Raw genomic sequence first — 12275 nt, 5'->3', positions numbered from 1 at the left:
AAATGCAAATTCTGATTCTTAAACTTAATCTGAATCTAGATCTGGTTTACTTAGACATATCTTGTTATGCAATGAAGTGCAATGTGATGTACTAGGTCATGCAATATTGAGTTGGCTTTGACATTGTGACATGATGTCACAATCTATTAAACTGTATGAAAATTATATAGAAATGTTCAACACTAATTTGTTAAAGCTTTCATTTTTTGTTTTTTTATTTGGCTGTAAACTTGAACAAAATTATCATCTTTTTAGCTGCACTTGGTAGTAATGCACACAGCTGTCTGTCAGATTTCTTTCTTAGTTTCATTTATACACACATATGTATACCCACAAATCTCCCACCCAACACAAATCTCCAAGTTCAAATACTGTAATATTTTTCCATAGAATAATGCATGTGCTTTTGTTCTAATTTTCAGTCGACGCTGGCGTCGCTGGAACCGATTCAGTCGAAGAAAATGTAGAGCTGCAGTAAAATCTGTCTCGTTTTATTGGCTGGTTATTGTCTTGGTCTTTCTGAACACATTAACTATCTCTTCTGAGCATTACAATCAACCTGACTGGCTGACACAGATCCAAGGTACAAGCAAAGACCATTTTTCCTGTTTTTAACTACCGAAAAATGAAAGGTTTCCTTGATTACTTCTGTATTTTGCCATTTTGAAGTTTATTTGTTATCCTTCAGTACATCCAGGTTAAAGAAATCGATATAGGGAATGACCAAATGTTTTCTATTTCCACATCTGCAACACAGCTTAATGACATAATGTACAGGCAAAAACCTACAGAGCCAAATTGTAAACATGTGCCATTATGCTTTAGACATATTACCATTGTCAATCCATGTGATTAAAGATAAAGAAGGACAAATGCTAACTTGCACATCAGAATAGGCTGTGAATCATTTTGTCTTAATTCCAGTCTGGGTTTGAACTATAAAAAATGTAGTTCAAACCCAGACTGGAATTAAGACAAAATGATTCACAGCCTATTCTGATATGCCGGGATAATTTACACAATAACTTAGAATGGTGTAGCATTTTTAGATTAATGGGAGGGATTATACTCCTCATGCAAAAATGGTGTTAAATGCAAAGCAATGTGTATTTCCCTCCAAAGAGATAAGATAACTGGCATGGAAAATGGATAAAAGTTAGTCAAAATATGAGATCTATAAAATAAATCAGAAGTATCTAAAACATTGTAATTTTCTGAATGTTTTGTTCCAGATATTGCAAACAAAGTACTTCTGGCATTATTCACCTGTGAAATGTTAATAAAGATGTACAGCTTGGGCCTACAGGCTTATTTTGTATCCCTCTTTAACCGTTTTGATTGCTTCGTTGTTTGTGGTGGCATTGTTGAAACCATACTGGTGGAGTTGGAAATTATGTCACCCCTGGGAATCTCAGTGTTCCGCTGTGTTCGTCTTCTACGTATTTTTAAAGTGACAAGGTAAGATTATGAACTAATGCATTTTCCTGCTGCTAATTTTAGGGGTACTTGTATGGTGATCAGCAATTCTTTTGTAATATTTCATCACGCACTGTTCTTTTACAGTTTTTTTTTTGTGTTAACACACGCATTTTAATTTATAGGCACTGGACATCCCTGAGCAACTTGGTAGCATCCTTGTTAAACTCAATGAAGTCCATTGCTTCACTGTTGCTTCTGCTTTTCCTCTTCATCATAATCTTCTCATTGCTTGGAATGCAGCTGTTTGGAGGCAAATTTAATTTTGATGAAACTCAAACAAAACGGAGCACCTTCGATAATTTTCCACAAGCTCTTTTAACTGTATTCCAGGTAATTTTCTTTCACCCCCTATGAAACGTTTTACCTTTGAACAACAAAAATGTTTAGGTAATCTTGTCTCCTGAAAAAAAATCACAAATACTATTTATTCTGTTTACTTTAAGTAGCATTCTGCTCATTATATTCAGTACTCTGGTAATTTTGCACCATTTGTACCATTTGTTCCATATCTTATTTGATCTATCTATGCAACATAGCTTTCATGTTACTTCATTAAATTAAGTCTTCTTTGTCCATCAAAGACATAACTAAAATAAAAACTGGAAGTTATTTAATTTGAATTAATGTTTTTCCTGTAAGCTCGTTAGCTGTCTGTTTTGTACTAGATGTGTGTATTGCTAATGTTCAGCTACTTCTTAGTAGGATAAATTGAGAAACGTTGTAAAAGTATATATCTATGTGAATCATATCACTTCATATCATAAAAAACTAAATATGGATTTCTTTAAAGGGACACTGTTTATTATTATATATATTTTAAAACATTCATATCTGTGTTACTAGTAACTGATTATTAAAACTAAAAGAATTCTTACAATCTAACTTCCTTTTCACTGTTTATGGTGTTTGTTTACTTTTTATATTTCTTTCAGCTTGGGCAATGAAATTAGGCTTGTCGCTTTCATTTTTAATTCTAGTCATTTTCACTTTTAGGGTTATAGGCATTAACACAATAGTGCAATGTTTGGTTTGGGTGAATATTTGGCTTTGTGTCACAATTTCCATTCACTCAAATAGAAGTTCCGTAGAATGATGCTTGAAACAAACAAAGAAAAAACTCTTTCCAATGAATTTAAAAATAAAGACATCCTAATGAGAAATATTTCTGTAAGTCTTAAATTTCCTAAACAAATATTAAAAATAATGGGCCACAATTAGCCTGACGGTGTCCCTTTGAAAACTTAGGTCAGTGTTTCCAAGCTCAGGTGCTTAAAGTTAGGCTGCTACATCCATATCCAGGCACCTAAATAAATGGCCTGATTTTCAAAGGTGCCAAGCTCCCACAGCTCCCAAGGAAGCTGCTGAATACTGAACAGCTTGGAAAAACCAGAATTCTTATTTAGGTGCCCAAATATGGATTTGGAGAATGAAATAGTAGCCTTTGTGCGTGTCTGACTTTCTTGCACAGTCACTGAATTATCTGTCACTGTGATGAGGGTATTTGAGGATAGAACTAACAGCTTCTAAATTGCTGAAAAATATATACAGTGTCCCTATAATCTGTGTTCTAATAATCAGGCTTCCCATAGTAATGCAAAATAAAGTGCTAAATGCATAGGAGACCTGCTGTAAACTATCCTCCACTTAACTAATCAACAAGTTCCTTTAGATTTCATCCTTTGGTACAGCAGGAAAGTTGCAAGAAACAATAGAAAGTAGGAAAATTATTCATTCTCCAATAGCATGTGAGCGCCAATTCAATATGAAACCCCCTCCATTTAAAGCAATATAGTAATGGTTCCAGTCTCCAGTTAGGACTCAGATTGGGACAATTTAATTTGAAGGTGTAACCCACTACGGTGTATAGTTTTGGAAAGGGTTTATGGCCAACATTCTTTAAAAATGAGTGCCTAAAATTAGTCTCCTAAGCCATACTTAGGTTCCTAAATGAGAGTCCACATTTTCAAAGGTGCTGAGCATGGAGGCTTCAGTAGAAGCTGCTGTATATGGAGCACCATTAAAAGTCAGGCCACTTAGGTGCCTACATAAGAATTTAGGAGCTTAATTTTAGGCACCTTTTTTTAAAAAAAATTTGGACCATAAGCATAGACATACAGTTCATTGGCATAAATCCTTCATATAGATAAAAACTGGTAAAGCTAAACCAAGATATGTTTATTTAAATGGAAATATTAAAATATTGTATAACAACAAACAGATTACTACCGTGTTTACTATATAAAGCATCCTATACAGATTGATCAGTTAATATTTTCATGTTATAGAAAATGGCTGTGTGTGTTGTGGACAGAGGAAACATAATCCTCTTTCAGTCTTTTGGCTGTTGAGTCAGTAAAGATGAATTTGCTTGTTAGATTCTAACAGGTGAAGACTGGAATGCTGTGATGTATGATGGGATTATGGCATATGGTGGCCCATCGTCATCAGGAATGGTCGTCTGTATATACTTCATTATCCTCTTCATCTGTGGTAACTGTATCCTTTCATGTCTACAAGTGACACTGGCATTCACTGTAAGCATTTCTGAATAGAGCAGTGAATTTGTGCATAAAGAGGACTGAACCATTATGACACTTAGGACACATACCTACCCTTTGTGTAACTGAGTGAATAGCTGTGAACAGATATGCACATTTTCTGTATTACATTTCTTCTAAATGGGAGCTCTCTCCTGCTCCCATTCCCTTTCTCTAATTTCCCGAAGCAAATCAGACCCCTGCCAGCTCCCTAGGCATCACCATCTCACCACTCTGACAGGAACCAGCACATTTGCTCCTTCCTCCTCAAGTTGACAGACAACCTCATTCTGTCTGCTTGTCTTCTTTTGGCTAGCACTCCCATCCTGATCCACAGAAGTGCTCTGAACTCCATGCCAGTAATGTCCTATTCCCTCCCTAATTTCACCTTGTTATTTCTGACAGTTTCTGAACAAATGACAGTGGATAGAAGTGGGTCACATTAGGGAATACATGTTACATTGCAGGGGGATCCTAGCAGTAGGAATATTAGCTGTTTGGGACTAGTTCCACAAAAGTGTTCACCCTCCATGCCCCCAATCTTCCAAAAGCTCTCCTTTGTCCCCAGTATGGCATCTTTCAGTGGCTACCAAAACTCTAGTAAGCTAGCATATAGTTCTCCTAGACACAAGTTAGTACTAAAAAGGTTAGGAGCCAATAGATATGGCAAAAATATTAAACTTCTTTTTACTATATTTTTATGCTGCTTCTATTGATATTCACACTTCATTGATATGGGCTGAAGTACAGAACTTGACATGGAATGTAGCACATATGGAAAACACTGCAGTGTAAAAATCAACTTTTTGAAGTATCTGAATTAGTATCTAAAAACATTGTGTAGTAGGTGGAACTTGTCTAAGCCCATGTAAACTTCAATTTCATTTCCTTTCAAATATTCACTTTATAAATTACAAGTCTTTTGTTTGGCAGTCTGCTGTATATTCTTGTTGTGATAGAATCAACGGGCTTAAAGTATCACTAGCGTAACTCTGTTGGTTTAAATGCAGTTACAGCAGGCATTAATTTAGCCCAGTAAGTAAAGGTATTATAAGCAGTACATCCAGCTCTGTAAAGTTATATACTTAGTTTGGGAGCATGGGTTTCATGTCTCTCACACTGTCATTTTTTCATACTGATAAGGAATAAACCAAACACAGTGTGGTAATGCATAATGTCCTTAAGATTATTTGAATCAGATATCTTGCTAAATGTCTTTTTGGCCATTGCTGTGGATAACTTGGCAGATGCGGAAAGCCTGAATACAGCTCAGAAAGAAGAAGCAGAAGAAAAGCAGAGGAAAAAGAATGCAAGGTAAACTAGCACTGGGGTGCTGGATGGGAGTTCAGTATTCACCCACTTACCAATGTGTTGATTTCTTTATTTGAATATCTTGACAGGGTTCATAGATTATTAATTTATGAGAAAAGGAAAGAAGATACCATATTTGTGTATAGATTCATAGATTCTAGGACAGGAAGGGACCTCGAGAGGTCATCGAGTCCAGTCCCCTGCCCTCTTGGCAGGACCAAATACTGTCTAGACCTTTCCTGATAGACATTTATCTAACCTACTCTTAAATATCTCCAGAGATGGAGATTCCACAACCTCCCTAGGCAATTTATTCCAGTATTTAACTACCCTGACAGTTAGGAACTTTTTCCTAATGTCCAACCTAAATCTCCCTTGCTGCAGTTTAAGACCACTGCTTCTTGTTCTATCATTAGAGGCTAAGGTGAACAAGTTTTCTCCCTCCTCCTGATGACGCCCTTTTAGATACCTGAAAACTGCTATCATGTCCCCTCTCAGTCTTCTCTTTTCCAAACTAAATAAACCCAATTCTTTCAGCCTTCCTTCATAGGTCATGTTCTCAAGATCTTAATCATTCTTGTTGCTCTTCTCTGGACCCTCTCTAATTTCTCCACATCTTTCTTGAAATGCAGTGCCCAGAACTGGACACAATACTCCAGCTAAGGCCTAACCAGCGCAGAATAGAGCAGAAGAATGACTTCTCGTGTCTTGCTCACGACACACCTGTTAATGCATCCCAGAAGCACGTTTGCTTTTTTTGCAACAGTATCACACTGTTGACTCATATTTAGCTTGTGGTCCACTATGACCCTAGATCTCTTTCTGCCATACTCCTTCCTAGACAGTCTCTTCCCATTCTGTATGTGTGAAACTGATTGTTCTTTCCTAAGTGGAGCACTTTGCATTTATCTTTATTAAATTTCATCCGGTTTACCTCAGACCATTTCTCCAATTTGTCCAGATCATTTTGAATTATGACCCTGTCCTCCAAGGCAGTTGCAATCCCTCCCAGTTTGGTATCATCTGCAAACTTAATAAGCATACTTTCTATGTCAACATCTAAGTCGTTGATGAAGATATTGTTAACAAAGACCAAATGAATGTGATTTTAATTTAAATTTGCCCAAAGATTTGGGATGATGGAATGAATGGTGATAATCCATCTGAGGTTTAAACATTGGAATGTAGGATTCATTGTGCAATTAGAACATGATTGTATCCCTAGATGTATATGTGCAACTTCTGTTCAGACCAATTCTGAAAACTTTACATAGACAACAAGCAAATCGTCCATTGAAGTCACTGTAGTCCCATGGAAACCATAAGAGTTGTGTGCATGAATCCAAGAGCACAGTTTATCCCTTAGTATTCCTATAAAGACCATGCATTGCATTTTTAAGGGATTAGTTTCCTGAGTTACATTTAAAAGGATAATCTATTGAATGAATCTAGTGCACTGGGATGAAACACTCTTAATTTCCTTTGTATGTGGCATGTCTTCTCTGTAAATGTCCCTTCAAATCAAGTACCTGTATTTCCATAGGCATGACCTCTTCATTGTTAATAGAGTGGGTAGAATCAGTTAACAATCATTCTTTCATCAGTCGTTGTTCTTTACTTAATGGGGTTTGTTGTTTATTTTTGTTTTTCTTTCTTTTAGAAAAGAGAGTCTGGAAAATAAAAAAGGTGACAAATCAGAAGGTGACCAAAAGAAGGCCAAGGATAATAAGGTGTTTATTTCTATAACAATATTTTATCCTGTTAAAAAATGGCTCTCTTGTTTATACTAATAAGTTCTTTTCAACACAGATGTGCACTATGTGATTTATTTTTTAGGGCTACATTTTCTTCTAAGTGTTTTTCTCCCACATAAGGGACAGGAAACTGTCAGTGCACACAGGGTTTTCATTCTCACAGAACTTGCAAAGGGTTGAGACCAGAACCTGCTGTTCACATGAGATCCATGCAGTTTCAGACCACGTCAATGGCCCCAACCGTTCCTATGGATGCGTAGCTCCTGGCAGAATGATTGTATCTGCTCCTCCTAATCCCCTACAACTTTGCTGGGGAGAGGAGTTTTAGAGCATAGAGTAAGTTAACATTGTCAGTTTTAGCATAATCTGTAGCTTTAGGCTCTTGGTAGATTTCTGCTGGAAAAGTCTTTTAGAAGGAAATACTGAATGATAAACTTCCTATAGAATTTTCAAACCACTCCATGTAATTTCCATAGAACCCTACTGGTTTTATCCCTATTACATTCTGCAGGTCTTTTTGCCTAAGTGTAGAATCACAAAAATGTACACAGGGGTTCAAAAATAGACTTTTAAAAAAGATTACAGCTTTTCCCTCTTGCCTGCTTCCAAAGTGATCAACCATCATGGCTCTGTTGATACATTCCGAGGGTAAGCATGTACCTGGCTTCTCTGGTATTGAATAATCAGTTTGTATTGTTTTTTGGATTATCTAAATGCACCGATTAAATGCTGAAGTTTAATTTTCTTCTGAAGTGTCTCTTTATCATTGCCATAGATTACAATTGCTGAATATCGAGAAGGAGAAGATGAGGACAAAGACCCCTATCCACCTTGTGATGTACCAGGTATGCCAGCAAGACTATAAACATGTTTCAGTACAATGAAATATAAATGTAGGGTCACATTTCCCATTACCTTGTCTTGATTCAATTCCTTTAAAGTCAGTGGAGTTAGATCCTCTGATGCGAGCAGTTATATTGGCCTGTAGAATGCAGTGCTATTGCTTTTTCTGCAGCCCATTTAGATAGTATACATAAAGTAAGATAATTAAAATTGTCAGTCTGGTGGCTAATCTAATAATACTTCTCTGTATTTGAGGCAGAATCTGGAACTTCATTGAAATGGGTAGATGGCAAGGAATGTTCCAGAGAGAATTCTATTCAGGCCCTGTCATTTTGGGCACTTCTGATTGTTTCCTGCTAACACACATTTCAGTCAAAAATCAGGTTGTTTCTGTCTCACCAGCTGTAGAGTTGTTAGATACTCTTACTACCTCCCACCCGCTCTGTGAACACTTGATCTAGACACATTGGCAAGTGAGGACAGACGCAGAGATGTTAAGTGACAGGCTGCAATTTTATTAAACTTAACACAGGGGAGGGACAATATCAACCTTGTTACCCATACTCCCACCTACCAGGCATTTTAAGTGTTTCCAGTGCAGAGGTTGGAGGGCTCCTATCATATAACCCACAGTTTGGGATAGATTCTCCTCAGCCTAGCCCTAGGACTTAGCCTGCTCTTCTGAATCATTTCACACACCCCAGGAAGGGAACAGATGGTATTAAAATGGGGAGAACCTTGACCTATGAAGGCAACAAGGTATCCTCCTATCCCATGTGTGCAAGGTCCATCAGCAAAATCCTGGGTCTTATACTTCTGGGGACCGTCCTTTTTAGCCTTTTCACCAAGGCTAATGGTCCACTAGTTGCAACTAGTTAAATCTAACTGTGCTTCGAGGATGCTGTGAGGAAGGTGAAAAGACCTACCAGGTCTGTGCCAGTTTGGCCCCAATGGGAAAAAAATATTCCTTCCTGACCCCCAAAATTGGCACTTGGTCAGACCTGCAGCATCTGCAAACACAGTCCCAAAACTACATCTACAGGAAGTGGAGATTGGGCTGCTGAAATAGAGCTACATGCCCCAGGGTAGGGTTTAAATTAATGAAAGGAGAGAATGATGGACCAATCAGCTCCTTACCTCCCCCTGCTGACCAATGAGTGGATAGTGGCTCTAGAGAGGGGAGGGGCCCATGTGCTATCCTTTCCCTTTCCTGTCCCAATCACTGCCCATCTGGTTTTGCACCCACTGTGGCAAGTGAGTGGCATTAATATCCACCATTGTGCAGAGTCCATTTACTTGGACTTTATATACAGGAAAGTGAGAGGTTATGGGATGGGTGGAGGAAAGGCCACCAATCATTGCAAAAATTAACCTAAAACCACTACCACTCTCCATCTGAGATGCGGTAAGGACTTTGACTCACTGCACTGCCTGTCAATAGAAATTAGGCACTACATGACCATGAAAAGCTCTATAAAGAGTCCCTTTGGTGTGTGAATTGATTAATGAAAGATATGTCCCTGACACCTATGGGAATGTTCATGTATTAATTAACAGATTTTTAACACCATCTGTTGAATATATATTTTAATACAAGCAATAACTATGTATTGTTATGAACAAAAATTTAATCTTTTTTATTTTATAGTAAAAAAGTGTTTAATTTAAAGTAGGTGAAGATGAGGAAGATGAGGAAGATGAACCAGAGGTACCAGTTGGCCCACGTCCCCGAAGAATATCTGAACTAAATATGAAGGAGAAGATTACACCGATTCCTGAAGGGAGCGCCTTCTTCATTTTCAGCAGCACCAACCCGTAAATATCATTCTTATAAATACCACTTCTGTGCCTTGGGGCTTCATCACTGAAGAGCTAATTCTGCCCTCATTGAAGTCCAAGGCAGCGCTCCCATTGACTTAAATGGGAGCAAGATTGGATCTTATATAATCCATTAAATAAATTAATTTGGTTCCTTTTATCCCATTGGTATGGTGGTATTTTCCAAAATTCAGCATTGAAGAAAACAATGAAAGCAAAGATAAATAAAAAAAATAAAAATAAAAACAATAAAACCTGGATGCTTAGGTAGTTGGGATTGGGATGTAGAGCCTTTCATCTCTAGGTGTGATTCCAGACTTGGGCAGTAATGAAGAAAGCTGTTTTGTGAGCCGATGGAAACTGTGACTATCTAGTGGTTGTTCGATTGTGCATATGAAATGAGTAGAGTCCATGTCATAAAACCATCAACACAATTAGCAATCTCATCGGCAGACTCAGGATACAGGTTAAAGAATGACTTGGCTTGGGAACAGAGTTACCATCTCACCACTAGAGGTCCTTCCAGGTCAGCTGTGAGGAACATTTGTGGAACAGTGTCTATGTGTGGCAGTTTATTCGACTGCTGCCCTTCTTGTATCGATTCAGTTACTAAATGACTTCAGTCTCCAGACCTGTCAAGCAGCACTTTTCATAAAAAGACAAAAATCACTAAAAAAGAAAGTTATTGAAACTAAATAGTTTAAAACTTCCACACATTCAACTTAAATTTAATAATAAATAGAGCTCTTCAGACATTAAGACCAGATTTCCAACGATGCTGAACACCCACAGATCCTGTTGATGTCAATACCCCAAAGTCATTATTTTACTATCCTCACACACACCAAAAATCGTCTTAACTCGGGGGGGGGGGGGTCTGTTTGCAAAGGGACTGTAGGATTGGTTTGTAGCTTTTCTTTCTCTAAGTAAAGTAGGTAGCTTCTGTTGTTGTGGAAGGTAATTAGCAGTACCAGAACATACAGAAATTCTCTATTTACTAACAGGAGACTAGATTACTTAAAAACACGCTAACTTCTCACAGGAAGCTTTCAAAATTATTTCATTCTGCTGATTCTGCTTTCCCACTAATGTAAATATGCAGTAACTCTACAGAAGTGTTCACCTGGTAATAAGACCCGAATTGGGTCCTATTACTCTAATCTGTGTCAAGCTGAAATCGCATTACGTGGTACGTCCTAGTAGCAAGTACAATCTTGAAACAAGCTGGTATCCTCATTGGAAAAATTCTGTTTGAATAGAGCCCTGAAGTATCTACAGTGAACACTGAAGCCCAGTCCAACTCCTACAACATCATTTAGGAATACCTGCATTGGCTTTAATGAGAGTTTGTGCTCAGACGCCCTTTGAGCCTGAAATTAAGCCATTCTCATGTGAGCCTGAAATTAAGCTTTCCTCCTGCTAGGAATATTGTTATCATGACCCCTTGCATTGCACAGTGGGGCCCAATACTGGGGTTTTAAAAGACATGTAGAGAAGTTAGGAATCAAAATCCATTGAAAATCAGTGGGAACTGGGAGCCTAACTCCCTTAGACTCCTTTGACAATCCTAGCCTCAAAGTCTATGGGCCCAGATTTCTGAATCCTTTAACCAAGTTTAAATCAGAGCAGTTGCTCTGGATTACCTTGGTATATTCTGAAGCCAAACCTAGCCCTGCTTTAGAATTTGGTTACCATAATCTTGGCAGAGAGTTTATAATACTTGCTTTTTGACCCGTGCCTGCTCTAAATTATTACAGATGCCAATATTTTTCTGTCTCTTTTTTCAGAGTTCGAGTGGGATGCCACCGGCTGATCACCACCACATCTTTACAAACCTCATCCTTGTCTTCACTCATGCTCAGCAGTGTTTCCTAGCGGCAGAAGACCCATTCGTCAGTCACTCTTTTCGAAATAAACGTAAGCAAAAAATACATAGACAAGTCTACATAACCAGTTTTACCTTGATTAATGCCTTCCTCCTGACTAATAAGTTAATCGTTATGTTTGGAATCTGCTTATTTTTATAGTACGTAGACCTACATGATAGCACAGTTTTAACCTAGTCTTCATATATTTGTTTTTGGTTTTTTTTTGCTCGCTGCCATAGTAAAATGTTTAAGTATTTTACAGTTTTACAAAGAATACAATACATTTTTATACTACGGTACTAATAGCAGGGATCCCTTTAAAAAGTAATGCATGGAACTAGAAAGCATATTTTAATTCTTAAATGAAATTTTACCTTTTTATTATGTTATGTTATGAGTCTGATCTGAGTGTTGTTTGGCAGGATCAGCCACAGGTAAATAAAAAAATCAATCAACAATTTATTTTAAAATTTATGACATGAAAGCAGAATGTTTTAATTCATTTTTAAAAGTGTTATTTATTTAATCTGATTTGAATATATTTTCAGTTTATAAATTTACATTATACCCCTGACAAACGAAAGAACAAGGTAACTAGGTGGAAATGTATCTGTTTTTTTGGAGAGCCACATGTTTCAATACATTGATATGCAATTCATCTATGA

General features: G+C 37.4%; 1 protein-coding gene across 9 annotated transcripts in view; it reads left to right on the top strand.

Annotated features, from left to right (window-relative positions):
* Positions 1-12275, top strand: part of CACNA1D (calcium voltage-gated channel subunit alpha1 D) — a 313335-nt gene that overhangs the window by 183074 nt on the left and 117986 nt on the right. For all 9 annotated transcript variants that reach the window (XM_050960583.1, XM_050960577.1, XM_050960575.1 and 6 more), the window contains 8 exons: positions 423-583; positions 1233-1458; positions 1602-1809; positions 3855-3975; positions 5216-5330; positions 6988-7057; positions 7857-7926; positions 9595-9739. In XM_050960583.1, coding sequence (XP_050816540.1) covers positions 423-583; positions 1233-1458; positions 1602-1809; positions 3855-3975; positions 5216-5330; positions 6988-7057; positions 7857-7926; positions 9595-9739 — 1116 coding nt within the window. The remainder of the gene's footprint in view (positions 1-422; positions 584-1232; positions 1459-1601; positions 1810-3854; positions 3976-5215; positions 5331-6987; positions 7058-7856; positions 7927-9594; positions 9740-12275) is intronic.

This window comes from Gopherus flavomarginatus, chromosome 6 (assembly GCF_025201925.1).
Source record: "Gopherus flavomarginatus isolate rGopFla2 chromosome 6, rGopFla2.mat.asm, whole genome shotgun sequence".
In the NCBI taxonomy this organism is placed as follows: Eukaryota; Metazoa; Chordata; order Testudines; family Testudinidae; genus Gopherus; species Gopherus flavomarginatus.
This window is presented reverse-complemented; position numbering and strand designations above follow the sequence as displayed.